This window comes from Phoenix dactylifera, chromosome 4 (assembly GCF_009389715.1).
Source record: "Phoenix dactylifera cultivar Barhee BC4 chromosome 4, palm_55x_up_171113_PBpolish2nd_filt_p, whole genome shotgun sequence".
Classification (NCBI taxonomy): domain Eukaryota; kingdom Viridiplantae; phylum Streptophyta; class Magnoliopsida; order Arecales; family Arecaceae; genus Phoenix; species Phoenix dactylifera.
In genome coordinates this window covers 4,761,872-4,779,890 of record NC_052395.1, presented here as the reverse complement: position 1 = coordinate 4,779,890, position 18,019 = coordinate 4,761,872, and the positions used below count along the sequence as shown (strand labels likewise).

General features: G+C 39.6%; 1 protein-coding gene across 2 annotated transcripts; it reads right to left on the bottom strand.

Moving 5' to 3' along the window:
• Positions 1-855: 855 nt before the first annotated feature.
• On the bottom strand, positions 856-13,757 carry LOC103714340 (phosphatidylglycerophosphate phosphatase PTPMT1-like). Of its 2 annotated transcripts, none has more exons than XM_008801546.3 (7): positions 13,521-13,757; positions 13,102-13,382; positions 11,114-11,236; positions 10,542-10,635; positions 3,582-3,664; positions 3,337-3,426; positions 856-1,512 (listed from the first exon to the last, which is right to left on the bottom strand). In XM_008801546.3, exons 2-7 carry the CDS (start codon positions 13,285-13,287, stop codon positions 1,093-1,095), a joined length of 996 nt encoding a protein of 331 aa, XP_008799768.2. In that variant the 5' UTR covers positions 13,288-13,382; positions 13,521-13,757; the 3' UTR covers positions 856-1,092. The 2 variants fall into 2 exon arrangements, with proteins under 2 accessions (XP_008799768.2, XP_008799769.2); XM_008801547.3 differs by having other exon boundaries at positions 13,102-13,379; positions 13,521-13,745.
• Between the last annotated feature and the right edge of the window lie 4,262 nt (positions 13,758-18,019).

Sequence of the window (18,019 nt, the reverse complement as noted above, 5' to 3'; positions counted from 1 at the left end):
CGCGCGCGCGCGCGCTCGCACACAGAGAGAGAGAGGGCATATACTTTTGTTCTTCCTGATTCCGTGTAAATTTTCAATCATTTCACTTTACTCCGTATTTCAATCAGCCTTCAAAACGATCTGATTTACTTTGTTCCATACATCAATCAGCCTTCAAAGATGTTACCTCAGCAAAAAAAAAAAAAAAAGATGTTACCTCGTGTTCAAATAAACAGCGCTATGTGAATCGCTGTGGCAATACTTCTTACCGTCTGTGTTCTTTCATCATCCATCATACCGAGGTAAGGATCTACCACTTAATATGGTACCTGGCATCCCAACAAGCCTTTAACAGTGATTCCTCTGACCACGCTTAGCATTCGCAACTTTATGTCAGAAGATTAAAGACCACCTGATTAAGTTTTGCTTTTATTACTTTCTAATCTTGCACAGGCTGGGAGAATAGAGAGATGAGAAAAGTGAAAAACATATATTCAGAAACGTGCGTAGGGAAGTGGATTCAATCCCCGACTCACTCTCAGAGAAACAGGTCACGGTGAATACAGAGACAGCCCTCAAACAAAGGGTCAAAGCCTTGAGAAATGGATCTATCACGAGTATTGGAAAAGGCCTGTTTACATAAACTTTGGTAGCAGAAAATCATGGATCAACAAATAAAACCAATAGAATAAACTGAATTGACAAAAGTAACATTCTAGTTTTTGTTTAAAATGGCAGTGACTTGGCCACCATTGCCCGAAAAATGGCTGAACAATAATAATCAGGTTAGCCTCCTGGACCTGCAAAACAAGCTAGCAGAACATTGTAGCATCTCTTGGTGACAAAATTATTAAAACCTAATGACAGAATACATTGAAAAAACAAAAAAACAACAAAAATCCACATTGAATTGATAATGAGATTTACAGAAATTATCTTAAAGTCAAAAAAAATCTGGGCAACCAGAAACAGAATTCCAGACACAGTGGTCACCTCCATCCTCCTCTTAGTAAATCTGCCATTACGACAGAAAAACTTACATTCCTGCTCTATATTCTTCTCTCTTCCTACAACCTCCTTACAGAAACTCCGGATAGGTGTTGGTGTTTGTACCTAGCAAGCACGAACCTCAGCAAACTGGCTCGCAGCTGGCTGGCAACTCCCAGAAAACTTGGATGCAAAGAGGCAAGATAGCCTCTTAATCATTGGACTCATCTGAACAATCCCATTTGACGAGACACTTGTATCTTTATAAGCATCTGCATAGGTGTCATACCCTTCTAGATCTGCCTCGGTTACCAAAACTTCATCCTCCCTGAGAGGGCTTGTTGGCATGGACCTTGCAGTCATGGATCTGGTTCGAATGATCCTACACAATGGGAGGCTGGGATCATTGCTAGCATCCTCACTCATCCCATACCCTTCTAGATCTGCTGCAGTAATTAAAACTTCATCGCCTGCGAGCGAACATACTGGCCTTGGACTTCGAATTGCAGGGAATTCTAATTTGCGCTTGCTGTATTCCTGGACAACCTGCATAAGTTACATGCACACAAGTTAAAAGATAAACCCAGCCACTGCTTCTGCTGTACATAAATGACAGCCTGTGGTTTCAGTGTTGGTTACAGAGAAGCAGCACAAAAATCAAAGGAAAAAGACTATTAAAAATATTTTGGTTGAATAATATCCAATCCATTCCATCCCAGTCACTCCGTCTCTGCCAACAAATCGGACCCCTACATTCAGCCAGCTAAATGGCCTATCAAATATTTTTCTTGTCAGGAAATCACACATATCGCATGTCTACAACACATTACCAAGCTTAAGGCCATTTAAGGTCTGTTCACATATCCACATATATTTAAGCAATCAAAAGAGAGTTCTGGCCTGTGCAAAAGAGTCCTAAGGCAATTGCAATCTAGAGTAGGGAAATAATTAGACAGAGAAGTGGATACCTCCTTTATTTTTCTTGTTACAGTATGACAATTATTTTGATGAATGGATTTGATAATTCAATGTGGTAGGCGATGCACAAACAGCAAGACTTATCACCATATGACGTAGAATCACGAAGATGTTGTATCTTCTAATAAGGAGAGCTGATATCTCACGAATAAGCCGAGAAAAGGATGCAGAATACATAAGCACCGTTGTTCTTTTTTGTTTTTCAAGAGAAGGCGGAAAATCCCACCAATAAAGCCCTCTGAAAGAAAGCCCTCTGAAATAATGAAGAAAGGCATGCAACAGTAGAGGCAAGAAAGCCCTCTGAACGGGGAGGGCATAAGTCAGAGAGCTGCCATTAGAGAAAACCAGTCTCTGGCATGTGCTGTGCACGTGATAGCATATGTATCAAAAACCTTAGAAATATGGACGGTTATGATTATTTATCATCTTACTTTTCCATAACTCCTTGAAGAAGAAATTTTTTGAATTTATTAAGAGATAACAACTATGTCGATTGAGATGCACAGAAAAGTTAGGATATCTATGATGGGAAGAAAATCAGGACTCATGATAAAAGCCAAAAAAACAAAAGAGGAGGAATACAAAGAGATGGATGTTGGTTTTTCTCCCACATGTTATGAGCACACGTCCCACACCATTAGTGAAGGCTTCATCCTTCAGAACACAGCTTCCTGTGTCCAACTCTTTAAGAGTTGTTACACTATAACAGATGGATGCAGGAAAAATTGCAAACGTGAGTAACAGGAAATGATGGTCAAGAAAGACCCTAATGTATGAAATGGGAAATGTGATCATAAAGAAAGCAAAAGTGGATGCAAACAATAAGTGAAAAATGCACAGAAATCATAGGAAAACCACCAATGAAGTAGTTTTAAATGGATTTCCACTAAATTCTCAAGATGGGCAAATTGATTTATGACAACATTTTTCTATCAAGGCTATCAAGGAGAATTTTTGCTTAGATCTTCTTTCCTTAATGTTGTTATGGATAAGTATGAGGGAGTTAAGAAAAAATGACTGGACTAGAACTGAATCAAAGTATCCTTATTTGAATGCCTCCCATCAAATAAGAATAACAATAACACAAAGAAGAATTTGGAAGTTAAGGAAAGCAGGAAAAGATTCCCAAAGTAAAGACCTACAGATAGGGCCCTTGCATATATTGATGTAATATGATCGCAAAGTTGAGGTCATCCATGCACTCCAGTTGCCCGTAGGATTCTTTAATTATTATATACGAATTTACTATTTTACTCCACCAAAAATGAAAATGACAAATGAGAAAAAGCACACTGCTGGATATAAAGACTTGCTAAACAAAAAGAAGCAATAATAACATAATTTATACTTCATTTAACTATTCTATCACGAAACAAAAGTTATTTTCCTTACTCGCCATTGTGCGGGAGCCAAAAGCACTCGAGGCCTTCTCGATCGCACATACTCCAGAGCAGCTGTGGGTGTCATGAGCTTATACTCCACCTTTAAATTTTATAAAATTAAAATGTATTAGAACACTTTCTAGAAGGTTAGCACCCATGACATCATGCTTTATTAATAGCGTTGGACTGGCTGATCTACACCTGTCAACTTGCACAATTCAGAAATGTGTTATAAGCAAATGCATAAGAGCGTACCAGATAGCATAGAACAATAGTTGTGCTACGTCCCCTTCCAGCTTTACAGTGTACATATGTAATTCTCCCATGGGATGCATTCCCTATAAATAATAATAAATAAAGTTTTAAATGTGTTATTCAACTTTAAAGGAAAGAAGAAAGAACCCATTTCAGACTCTGAATATGACAATCTGTAAAAAGGGTGTTCACATCATCAATAGTTTTTGATGGACCACATAGTGAAATGTAAATTCAGAAAAACTAAACCAGTTGGTATGGTTTGGTCTAATAAAAAAGAAACAGGATAAATGATCCATTCTGAAAAATTCTGGTTAACTAACACCCAAATTTTCTACCAGCTATGCTACCATTTTTAAGCTTCTAGAGCCAATTGAATAATTTTTAATCTTATTGATTATTCAGAAAAGAAATTTATGATTTTCTTGCTTTTTCTTTATTTTCTTGAAAAACAAAAAATTGCAGAAACTCGAAGTACTTCTACCTACAGATCACAGATGTACATATATGATACCAGATATGCCGACAACCAACATGCTTACCTAACCAATAATGCAGATACATGATCGGTCAACATATTTAAATGTTAAGAACCGTTTTACAGATCTGTATCCACATCAAACCAATTTGCATCTTAACCATACTGTTGCTCATCTTGGCCCTTCATAATTGATCTACCATTGGTCGTTATTGCACATGCTCATAGAGCCACACCATCTTATTCGGATCCCTGAAAAAAATTATCCTCTATCGATCGCGCATTGGTCATAACTGCACATGCTTATGCTGTCTTAGTTAAATTGGCAAAAATTATCCTCTAATTTTGCATCTCCTGTTCTTATCAGATCATGACAAATTTCTAGGTTTGTTTGTCTTGCCGTACATTTGCCACACCAGTCCCCTTTCAACACTAGTCCCCTTTGTTACAACATTTGTTTCTTTCAGCAGATATACAGGCAACAGCGCCTCTCAGCATCATTTCCTACATGCTGATTCTACCATAAATAACCTTATCAAAGATAAGTACTGCTAATGAGGCAATATTTTTCTTTCACTTATTTGTGATCATCTCCAGGATAAGTAGTTACAACTACCTACAACTTCATCATTCCTGTAAGACACATGCCTTATAAAAGTTATGCTTATTTATATTATCCTTAATTATGTCCTGGTGCATCTCGTTTTCTCAAATTTTCCATGTCCAACTGTCTCCAATATTTTGCACAAAAGAAGTACCCAGAACTATAGACAGAACTAAATTATTTTGAAGCTCCCCATAACCAAATAATTATGTGGTCGCAGCCCTAAAACTGTCTCTATGAATTTGATACACTTTGTTTTTTTTCTCTCTTTTTGAAAAGTGATTTGATACACTTGCTGAAGCTCTCCAGATCATAAAATATGTACTGCAGTGCTAGCCATCTCTGTGAACTGGATCACCAGTTTCGCATTTCGTCTCTAAAATTCATGCATTGAAAAGTAGGGAAAGTGGAAAAATGAACATGCAATTACAAATCCTAGTAGGCTGAATATGCCAAAGATGTCATCGACATGGTGCCCATGGGTATCATGGACTTTCATGTCACAGAAACCAATGAGACGTAACATGTCACTCAATCTAAAAATCATGACATAATATAAGAAGAAGCTAGACTAAGTCAAAGTTGTCAATGGTCCCAACCTGTACACAGTTATTATTTATAGAATTTAGTGGCTTGCAATAAAGAGAGAGAGAGAGAGAGAGAGGAGAGAGAGAGCACATATTAATTGCATCACGCTAAGGAGAATCATCTATATTAAACTCCTGAGTCATAAGTATTCTGAATTATACAAATGCTACAAAGTAACAATCATCTTGAGCTCTTGGCTGGCCCTGCATCTGCGGTGTAAGGCTGAATTGGTAAGTTTTTATCATGATATATCATAAGATCTGATGGCTACGACCAAGGAAAGAAACAATTTATGTAGCACGTGGTTCAATATTGTATTCATAAATGCTATACATGGCACTAATCGAAATCCACTGATTGGACACATGATTAAATGGTGTGTGTTAATACATGTTAAACACCACCAAATCAACATGTGGATCTTCTAACACTGTGGGGACTCCAAGATGTAAAACCTAAATAATATTGTGTTAAATCGATGCCACCCATAACTCAGGCAGAAGTACTCTTAAGCTGAGAACTCCCAAATATAAAAACACCTACTAAATAAGCATTCTAAAAGGCATGATCTGTGTGCATCACAACAAGAATGCAGTACAATGCCATTCAGTTTTCAGCTAAAGTTGCTACTGGCTTCATTTGTAGTTCCTCAAGCCAATAAGCAGTGGAAAAGACGGGTCTAGAATACCTTTCATTATCATTGATACTTTTGATAGATATCCTCAAGCTACATATAAGGCAAGATTTAGTACCTTGTATATACTAATACATATCTCTACTATTATATTGCAAACTCTCAGATGGACAAGTCTCCACCACAAAACATGGAATCTTTATGATCAAGAAAGGAGAAGGAGAGAGCATGCCTCTTATCCTGCATGCCAACTGCGATGAAGTGGCTCTACCCATCTAGAGGCTGTGATTGGAATTTTACTCTCCTTTCAAGACCCTCATTGTTTTACCAATAGGAAAAAGATAGAGAAAGAGCACTAGAGCCATGGTTTCAAAACTGCTGGAATGAGACAGTATAGTTGGTATCTTACCATTCCGATGCAAAATTGGCACTAATATTGGTGTCTGGATGCTGAAATCCTATGTATCGATCTGTACCAATGCATATCAACAATACCATACTGACCATACTGGTACGTACTAACTTTTCACTTTTGGGAAGCTGTTAGATTCGATTCATGTCATCAGTACTAGTAGTCTAGTACCATATCAATACCATACCATTTCAATGGAAAAATATTCCAGGGTTTCATACCAATATTTAAAACCTTAATTAGAGCGCTTGTCACCACGTGTGCCCTACCATGATTGAGTACCGCTAGAAATCTAGAGCCGCAATTGGAACTTTACTCTCCTTCCAAGACCAACATAAGATTCGTCCTGAGAGTACAGGACACTAATAGAATCTATGCAGCTGACCATGTTCATCTCATGTGCAAGATGCTAGCGAATATTCCCAAGCCTTATTTTGTTTAAGAAAAGACACTAGCTTTTCTTTAAATGTAAAATTAACCATCAACTAAAAAATTGACGAGATTCACCTTAGTTTTTAACTTGAACACAAACTCAAAAAATACCCGGTTTTCTCAATTAAGCACTTTTAAGCCCAGCATTACAGATTCATCAAACTCAATTTTCAAAATTTGTTTTTTTATTTGAGATGCAAACAGCACCAGATATATTTTATTTGTTTCTCTATTCATATCCATATTTATGAATCTAGATATTTAAGTTATATATTCTAATTGGAAACAGACACAAAATTCTGCAAGTGTAAATAAAGTTTCGACCTTAGGTAAATTCTGCACATGAGGATAAAACAAAAACCAAAAACAAATTTGAAATGTTGTAGGTAATAACGTATCCTAAAATAAATATCATACAGAACTTCAAATTTTGGCCAAAAAACTTCTTTTTCAGCTCCCTATTTCTTTAAGGACTTCATCCAGCTTACAAGCCTCGAATCTATAAATGTTATGTTAAATATGAAAATTATCCATATTTGATTTTTCTTTATAATGACACTCGCTATGCAAATAATAAACTCATATGATCAATAATGGATATAACTTCCAACTTTTGCTTCAATGATTGTACTCCACATCTAACAACAAAAGGCAGGTATTAACAATTATAACTCTTCTGCATCGGATTCAATTACAACACCTGGTACACACAAGCCTAAAAGTAAGACTGGTACACCAAAATAAGCCCCCACCAAGCAACCAACACTGGAAGTAACCTGAGCTGTGCAGTTAACTTGCAGTGCTTCACTATTAGGTTCCTGATACATTAGAAATCAAGTTTCATTCATTATTATGGTACAATCAGTTATAATATTCTCAGATCCAGCATTCTGCTTTTATTGGTGATAGATCAATCTAGGACCAGTAAATTGCTGTATGATACAGCAATCTTCAAACTTGTGATCACATTACAAGTAGCACCCTTCTTACCTTCTATCTGCATAAAAGTTCCTGACATGGATCACCAGAGTACAAATTATGCTTTTTCAGAGGTTCCCAATCAATTTATACTGTTGGTCATATAACTGAAGTGCTAAAATACTAATATATATAGATAGCTGAAAGTGTAGAACATTAAACGAATGGTAAATTGAACTCCTTAGTTGCTCCACAGGTTACTTGTTTTATCAGCAAAAGCAACAGAATCTACTGGTAAAGAGACACATACATGATCCAAGAGAGGCCAAGCGAAAACATACATCTAACCATATGATAATGTATGGCCACAAAAACCAACAAAAAATAAATGCTTTGAATGGACAACCCATAACTAGAACACAAAACAAAATTAACATTGTCATTATACAGTCATTTTTTTTCCGAAAACACCATGACATGCAAGCCCAGCCACAATAGAACTAAATTACTACTTGAAATACCTCAAGATCACCCAACCCTCCTCTCATCCTCTAAACCTTCCTCTTAGTAAGGTACCTTGGTTTTAAGCATTACTCATATAAACAAGAAATATGTAAACCATGGTTATGGTACATAAGTGTATTTTTCGATCTTATTCAGAACAATGCAGAAACACTCAAATATAATATCAGTCAGACAGCCAATAACCAGATTTCATTGTAATCCCTCTAGGTATCATGCCTTATTTATCTCTGTGAATAAGGGAATAAGGGATTTTTGGGAATATAGTAACAAGATCATGTATCCATCCATGCTTTCCTTGCATGCCATATATAAACAAACCTAACTAAATTTCACACAAACAGAAAATAAATCTATCCACTGCCACCATGAATCTTTTGAAGGATGGCTTGTATAAGTGGAGTCCACTCATATGCACATATGAGAACAGAAAACTTTAGATCTAGGTCAGCATTAACCTAAATATTTTGTAAGAAGCAGGAAAACAAATCCAACCATTACTGAATGGATAGGTAGGTACATAGATATTACATGAAGCTAGGTTCTATAAAGCAAATTATCAAAAAATAATGAAAACAACTCTAAATCCACCTACTTTATACAAATTAATTTCAATTAATATGATGCATTTTGAGAGATCAAGTAATTTTGTTATAATGAAATATTAAAGGCATGGAAGAATGGCAATCTAAGAGGCATGGAAGAAAAACTACTACGGCCCTGTTTGGGGGAGCTGTTGACAGTAGAGCTGTTGGAAGTAGAGCTGTCTGAAGTAGAGCTGTTATAAAAAGTTGTTTGCTGTTTGGTAACTACATTCGTAAAGTGCTGTAGTACTTTGTTTTGTGTTTGGTAAACAAACTGGGAAAGTACTTTTGTATAACAAAATTACCATAAAGGACATTGCATAGTATTATACAACAGAATATAATAAAACATAACATATATTAATACATAAATATACGATATAGTATAATATTTTTGTAATATAAAATAATATTATTATAATATAGCATAATAGTAATATAATTATTAGAGTAAATTAATATTTGGTAATATAACATAATATTAAATTATTTAACATAACATATTAATGTATTATAATGTAATGTAATATAATATAATATTTATAGTATAATACAATAATAAAGGTATAAAATATTATAATTATTAGTGTAAATAATTAATAATGTTGAAATATATTTATTTATTATCTTATTTATTCATTCATTCATTTATATAAATATTTATTTATTTATTTATTTTATTTTTTAAATTTTCTTTTCTTTTCTTTTTTTTTCCTTTTCTTTTTCTTTTCTTTTTTTTTCTTCTCTTCTTCTCCTTCCTTCCTCTCCCCCGTTCTCCTTTCTTCTCCTCCCGCGCGGCCGGCGGCGCCGGAAGGGGGCCAGGCCGCCGCGGCCGCGGGAGGGGGCCGGGCCGGGGCCGGCAGCCGGCGGCGGCCGCGGGAGGGGGCCGGGTCGTGGCCGGCGGCGGCCACGGCGGGCCCCCTGGGAAGTGCTCTCTCGCGAGGCCGACAGCGCCGGGCCGGGCCGTGGCGGACGCGAGAGGGGGGCGGGTCGTGACCGCCGGCGGCCGCAGGAAGGGGGAGAGGGAGGGGGTGCGACGGCGGGGCCTCGCAGACGCGGGAGGGGGGCCGTGGGACCTCCTTCTTCGGCACCGTCCCTTTCCGTGACGGGGACATCATCGCCGGCGGCGGCCGCGGGAAGGGGAAGACCACCTGTCTTCCTCTTCTTCGGCACCTCCCCACCATGGGGGCGGGGGAGAGGGAGGGGGTGCGACGGCGGGGCCTCGCAGACGCGGGAGGGGGGCCGTGGGACCTCCTTCTTCTTCGGCACCGTCCCTTTCCGTGACGGGGACATCATCGCCGGCGGCGGCCGCGGGAAGGGGAAGACCACCTGTCTTCCTCTTCTTCGGCACCTCCCCACCATGGGGGCGGGGGAGAGGGAGGGGGTGCGACGGCGGGGCAGAGGGAGAGGGTGCGGCGGCGGGGGAGAGGGAATGGGGTTGGGTGGGAGAGGAAGAGACCGTGAGAATGTGAGAGAGAGGTTTTTGGGAGGAATTTTTTTTTTTAAATGGGGGTATTTTGGTCAAAAATACAGCTTTCCGAAAAAGCTGAAAACAGCATTTTCGGAAAGCTCCAAATTGGAGCTTCCCCCCAAAAGCTGTTTTCAGCTTCCCGCAAAAGCTGTTTTCAGCTTCCCGCAAAAGCTGAAACAGCTTTTCAGAAAATTTACCAAACACCATTTTTTAGCTAAAAGTACTTTTGGAGAGCCAGAAAGTGCTTTTTGGCTCTCCAAAAGCTCCCCCAAACAGGGCCTACATTTGTTGAAATAGAGGTCAGATAAGATTCTTACTGTGGATGAAATCTACAGCTCGGCTGATATCCACAAGTGAAGGGGCAAAAAGATAATCTCTTGTTGGAATCACTAGATGATCAATCCCATGAGCCTGTAAACAGAAAAACCAGGTATGAGCCATACATTGACAAGAAAAAATGGCAGACTCTTTTATACAAACAGAAGACACCCGATAATCTAACATCAGAACCTTCTATTTATGTATTGAATTAGTTGATCTTTACCCGGGCTCTTGTCTGAAGCAATGATTATTACAATACATGCATAAACTTGGAACGTTACCTAAAATTATTTCATCAACATGGCCACATGTTTTTTCTTTCTCAGTGAGCCCCTTGACTGACAAGGGGTGACTAGTCACATCACCCTCTTCATAAAGGCAGAGCTCTATATGGCACAGCATTGCAACAGAGAATGCCATTAAAAGAAGATTTGCTATGCAACCTATCCTATATGCAGAGTGTCAAAAATATTATGAAGAATTAATGTTATGAGTGTTCACGCACACAAATTCATAAATTGTTGGTAAGTGATTAACTTAATATTAAACACTAAAGGAAAACATTTACCTGATACAAGGATGATCGAACTAGGGTCTCATATGGTTCATTTAGGGTGATGACTCCTCGAACCCCAAGCTGTTGAAGGCGGGGTACATCTTTGGGAAATGGAACAGCGCCAAGCAAAATAAACTAGAAAAATAGAGGGAAAACCAGATTTGGTGAACATCAGCTTATCTAGACCTTTGTGCATATGCAGCAATGAGTATAATAGATAAAATCACCATCGCACCAGCATGAAATCAAGGGCATGACAATACTAAAAATGCATTTGCTTGGCGGTCAACTGATTGACTTCCAATAAACATATTAACTAAGACGCTCTACTAAAAGACGTGTTTCATGAAGAAGTAGCCGTTGAACCTTCTTTGTTTACTAGCAGATCAATTACAAATACCTATCTGGAATTCATAATCCTACAAAAAAAGCCAAAAGATAATAGACAAAAACATCAAGTAGAGAATATGTCTAGATGCATGGCATTATGTGCATCTATAGTAGTTTTTTGATTTGTTAAGCCTTACAAGAAGAAGTTACTGAAGTTGGCATTTTGCGTAGTGTTTGTTATTGCACACCCATTTTGAAATAAAGCAAGATATGCAAGTAGGATTTTGCACTTATCATTGTAATCTGGATGAAGTTTTAAACAGAAATAAAGGAAAGATAATGCCAAGAGTTGTTATCGGGAATATTTGAAGTGAAGGATGAAAATGATCTAGATTAGTTGATTAGATGAAGATATTCCAGGAGGCCTATCACCAACCAACATGCCCTTTTTGTCTTTTTTCTTTTTTCCTACTTCTGTGTTTTTCCTTTCACAGCTCACAGGATAGATACCTGCGTTGGGATGAATAAGTGATATCAGCGCCACGGCAATGGAGAAAATAATCAATCAATAGAAGGCTTAACCTCAAACAGCCCACCATACACCAACCAATGGGGCCAGCTCCGTGGATCTAGCAGTGATCCATTTGTTTTGTGAACTAGCAGCCATGGATGAGAGACATCAACAAACAGTCACAAGCTTTGGGCGAAACTTTATAATTTGCTTAAAAAGGAAATGTTGCTAGGAACTATGTTACATCAGATCATCATCGAGGGGTTACGAAAGTATCTATGGCATGCATAGTCCATTAACTTTACAATCGAGCTGGCACTTGTAACTATATCAAATAGAAACAGAACAGCAAGAGATAAAGATTGACTATCTGGAAGGTTTCAGGTAAGTAATCATCCGCTAGCAAGGAATTCCAAAGCATGCATGGATAATGCTATCAAAGTGAAACAAGTTTTGCAGAATGCATTGATAATGCTGTCAGAAGTGAAACAAGTTTTATTTTGCAGAGCAATATGATGCCGTAAAACTGAATTGATATTACTTGTGGTGGCCCCTCGTCAAATATCAATATGTCAATCAGGCTCAAAATTGTGCATATCATTAACTCAGGCATAAACATCTTATCACCCAAACATAATTATTATCATTAATTTTTTTGAAGCAAAAGGGGCGTTGTGTCACTGATGCCTCTCATCATCACACGAAAAAAATTTGAAATTCAAAACATAATTTATCATTAGCATTAAAGGATTGCACTGTGACACAAAGAATCTTCCTAACATGGATGAGGGAAACCACTAAATTAATAGGCACTCAAAAATTGGTTCATATGGAGCAATATAATCATTTTTTTTTTGCTGTCACAATAGTTTCATGCACAACCTAACCCCATGCACCAGGCGAATTTTTATCAGAATATTAAATAAGCAACCTACGAGGCTACGACGTTGTTAATATGTTTACGAAGCCAAATATAAAGAAAAAGCCAGAAATATCTTCCGGCATGTCAAAGCTACCAAAATCTTATCCAAAAAACAACATGATTTCAGCACCACTGGAATTTTGCAGCAATCAAATTTATCCCGTCAAAAGAAGCCCACGTTAAAAAAAATTAAAAAACAAAAATAAAAACAAAAAAAAGTTAAGGAGAAATCGATACCTGATCGACTTCGTCCCACCACCGGAACTCCGCCTCCATCTTGTTCCGGAAGACATTGTAGAGAAGTGTCGGATAGAAGAGAATCCTACCTCCCGCCCCAACCAGCACCCTCTTCGCCTTGACGGGAACGAGCTCCCGACCACCAGAATCCTCAGATCCCCCGTCGTCCAATACCGTGATTCTCATGATAGGTTATCCAAAATCGAACCCCTAAAAATCACGATTCCTCCTCCAAAATCGATCCAATGGCGCACCAGCACCAGCAAGAAAAGACGACCCTTCTGGAACAAGAATCTAGTCAGAAAATCTCTAATCGTTGGAAAAAAAAGCCGATGTAAGGAAAGTCTCGTCGGACGAAGCCACGGCGAGACGACCGCCACTCTAGAACCGAAATCTAAACGGATTCGAGCAGAAATTACCTCGATCGCGAGCTCGTCGAGAGCAAATTCCTTTTCCGACCACGGATTCCAACGATTCCTCCAAAAATCCTCTAGAAATTGGGGGAAACTCTCTAAAATCTCTCTCACTCCTCTCTTGAAACCCTACGATCTCGGCCACTCGGACGACAAGAACGATGGGGAACAAAGAAAGCCGACTGGTAAGAAAGCCGACCGCCAATAGGAGACGCATCGTATAAACGCCGTTCCCTCCTTGCCAAAAATACTCCACGATCAAATGCTCCTACAGAAGAGTTTAATTAACATATGCACTCCCCCTCGCTATCGTAGACTTTAATCTGGACCGTCTACGATTATCCAGTTGTAAACGTGTCTCGCGGGACACGTAAACGGATCCTCTAAGTTTAAAGCTCGATCTTGACCGTTGAGAAAAGATCTAAGGGCATACAATGGTTCTTACGAGACCGCAGAGCGGTCAAAGCTTCGATATTATCGCGTTAGCTGGGGCACCACGTCAGCCGTTACCGCAGCTGACGCTGGAGCTCTCTCACGATCAGGGCGCGGGGCCCGCGGGTGGGCCACCGAGTCGCCTACGCGTACCTTCGGCTGTGGAAAGGGGGAACTTGTGGGGCCACCGAGCCTTTCGTGTGGTTTCGCCAACCGGGGCCCACAGGCCACGGATTATGTCGCTGTGGGCCCACTAAAAATCCAGTTCAAACCAACACATAAAGTAACGGCCGTTAAGTTCTATGAGGACATTAGATACAATTTTTCTTGGAAACTGACATTAGTTTGTCTTGAAATTAAAAACATTGGTTGTCCTTTCCGTCACCGTGTAATAAAGGATGGATTTTATTTGACCCCAATTTAATACTCGAACTTCCTCAGCATGGCAACAAATACTGTTATAACAAAAAAAATTAACAGTTTCCGAATTTATTTATTTATTTATTTTTGACACATCCTTATTGTGTTTGGTCCCAATTACGGAAAAAGTTGCAGGTATAGGGTTGGATTGGTCCGTTCGAGAGCGATGGTAGCCCGGATGGGGCGCTTTCGGATAAGGACGCACCGAGACCGGTTTCACCGGCGTCGGAAAAATCGGCGAGCGGTAATAGGTTTGAAGCCTTGAAACGACTCCGTCTGCTCTCTTGCCAAAAAGCTAACTCCGGCTACGGTGCTTTTTATGACGGTACAAAGTGGTGGCTCACGAGCCGAGACTCTCCAGGACCCGTTAAAGCAATATTATCTGCTGCCGCCAGGTGGCATCCATCTGGTTGTCCCCGGTGCAGTCCTCTTTTTGTTAGGTAGTAGAGCATTGTTCCCGCATGATGCTAACACGTGGCCACTGTGCTCATCTGTCCGTCCGACATGGCGCTGGTGGAGCACTCCACTGAATCTTACCAATTGGATCCTGCCACGTTTGAATGGTAAAGAGATCTATCCAAATAATGCTGCACGTGACCACTTTGTTCCAGGGCGAGGCTGATGCTGCGTCCAATTATTTACCAGCCTTCGTGAATTGTACGAACCGACATGTATCACATCAATTGCATGGGGCCATATTTCAGTGGGCAGGAGACCGGTGAATAGCGGCAATGTCTCGTATTAACCATCCAAGTAGAATTAGTACGGATGAGATTTCATTTGCATGATCCCTTTCAAATCGGGGTCATGATCCGATTGGAGAGGCATGTCATTTTCCAGAGAAAGCAATGCATGCATCAACTTTTGTTTTTCTTTAAGGACATGTGGGGTTTGGATAGGACTATGGTGACATATCATTTTTCTGGGTAAGGAGGAGGCATATATCAACTTTATAGGATTGCATCGAACTAGGGCAACCACATTTGGTTGGAAAAATTATATGCTACATAGTGTGCACCATATGGTCGTCTATACAGCCAATCACAGTCGCTCATTTTTGTAACACTTTTTGTATAAACACTCATCTCGGTGAACTGTTGCAAAAACAAATGGTTATGATTGGTACGAATAGGATGTAATTTCTCATTTGATTGGAAGTAATCTAGCATGAAAAATTAATTTTCGTATTAGTTTATTATGTTTTGTACGAAAGGTGAATGAAATACGGTAAAATAAATAGTGCATCCCACTTCTATTTTCATAAGAAAGAAGGTAATGGATTACTAAATGGAGGTAATCTCGAATTATCATGTCTTGATAGAAATGCCCTCAATTATATCATATTAATATATATTAATTATATTAATATATATTAGTATATTATAAAAATATTAATATATTAATTAATAAATATGTATAAATAGTAATATATTTAATATATTAGATATATTTATTAATGAATATATTTATTAATAAATAACTAATAAATTAATTTTTGAATATCAATAAATCTAACATAGGATTTACTCATATTTAATACATTTATTTATATACTAAAAAATACTACAATTTATTTATAATGAGAAATATATTTTTTAATATATATAATTAAATTTAAAAAATTTATTAACTCATGTAAATATATTTCGATATTCGAAATAGTGACACCATTTGTGTAAGTGGGTTATAAATCACTAATAAATTGATTGAAAAAATATTATTACTTGAATTATTTGTTCAAAGATATTATTAAAAATTTGGTAATATTTTCATATAAGATTACTTCTAACGATATATGGTAATCCTTTTCTAATACTATTTTTCTGAGTATTTTTTTTAAAAAACCATATATTGTAAATTTATTTTTTCCCCCAATCATTTTTTTTTGGATAAATAATTTTTAGGAATCATTGGATTATCTTAAAATCTAGTATACCTGTGGAGTGATTGATCATAACCCTATTTGATTTTGATGAGCTCAAAGCATCTGAGTATATCTCTTGTTTACTAATGAATTCAATTGAGTGTTTCAGTGAAAATCTTGTCTAAAGTGTTTCTAGACTTGGTTCATAATATTTTGGATAAGTTAAGAAGTCAGTTTGAACCAAAGTCTGAGACTCGAGTCGACTCCGGAGTATTACGAGTCGACTCCAAGCGTATCAAAATCACTGGCACGGGCTCGAGTCGACTCCGGATCATTACGAGTCGACTCCGACTGAGAACAGACAGACGAGCAGAAAGCATCAACTCAAAACCTGTCAGCGAGTCGACTCCTGAAGTGCGCGAGTCGACTCCGATGTTTACCGAGTCGACTTCGGAGTAGTATGAGTCGACTCCAAGGAGTTACAGACAGAAAAGTCAGAGAGCGAATTTCGACCCTGAGATTCGAGTCGACTCCTGTGGAACGCGAGTCGACTCCGATGGTTGGTAGGTCGACTCCAAAGAAAGCGAGAGTCGACTCTCAGTGGTTCACAAGGCAAAAGTCAGAAAGCAGTTTTCGGACTCTGAGATTCGAGTCGACTCCCGCAATGCGCGAGTCGACTCCGAGACAGCGCGACCCCAAAAAGACAGAAGACCGAATTATTGTCTCTGAGAGCCGAGTCGACTCCCAGACAGCTCGAGTCGACCCCAAGGCAGCGCTACACCAAAAAGGCAGAAGGCCATGTTTCGGAAACTGAGAGCCGAGTCGACTCCAGAACAGTCCGAGTCGACTCCAAGACTAGACGTGTAATGTCCGGGCCCAGAACCTACTAGGCCCAATAAGAAATGGGCCCAGTTAAGGGTTGGGCCCAAATGTCACTGTGGGCAGTGCTGTATAAGGATTGAAAAAAAAAAATATATATATATAAAAACGAAGGGATAAGACCGACAGGGAGGGGTGACCCTCACCCCTGCTGACAGCCGCTGCCGGCGCGCCGGAGACAGGGGGCGGCGGCCAGTCCCGGAGCAGGAGGGAATGGAGAGGGAAGGGACCTCTCAGAGGGGGGTTTTATCCTCTAAACACTGATTTAAGCCTCTGCCGGCAACCCTAAGTCACAGACCCCAAGAACACGGAACGGGAGAGAGAGCCGAAGCCCTGGAGTCGAAGGCGAAGGAACCCTGAAGCTCCAAGAGGAAGGGCAAAAAGCCAGGTAAGCCCCCTGCCTTCTCTCCCCCTGTTTTGTGCAAGAATAACAAAGAAAGAAACAAAGGAAGAAAGAAGGGAGGAAGGGGGGCTGCTGGCAGGCCGAGGGCGTGGCCGCAGGCACGGCTGAGGACGCCGCGAGCTCGGCCATGGCACTGCCGACTGTGGCTCGGCCCTCCCAAACCCCCCTTCTTCCTTCACAGGGGAAGAATGGAGAGAGGAAGAGAGAGGGTTTGGGAGTGAGAGAGAGAGAGAATATGGGGTGGTGCCGGAGGGAAGGACCGAAGAAAAGAAAGAAAGAAAGAAAGAGAGAGGAGGAAGAGAGGCCGTGGATTCGGCCGGAGAAGAAGAAGAAGACCGAGGAATCGGCCGAAACACCCACGATTCCGGCGAGGGCGAGGAAGAGAAAAGAGTGGAAGAGAGAAAAGAAGAGGGAGTGACCGAGAGAGAGAGGAGGCCGTAGGAGAAGAAGAGGGCCGGAGAATCGGTCGGAGGCTAGGGTCTCGGCGAAAACAGAGAAGAAAAGAAA

Excerpts from the sequence above, each read along its gene's own strand:
- LOC103714340 (XM_008801546.3), bottom strand. The coding sequence starts at position 13,287 with ATGAGAATCACGGTATTGGACGACGGGGGATCTGAGGATTCTGGTGGT. Across the intron at positions 10,636-11,113 it reads TTCGATCATCCTTGTATCAG|GCTCATGGGATTGATCATCT; the intron begins GTAAATGTTTTC and ends TTCTGTTTACAG. Across the intron at positions 1,513-3,336 it reads TGGCTCCCGCACAATGGCGA|GTTGTCCAGGAATACAGCAA; the intron begins GTAAGGAAAATA and ends TAACTTATGCAG.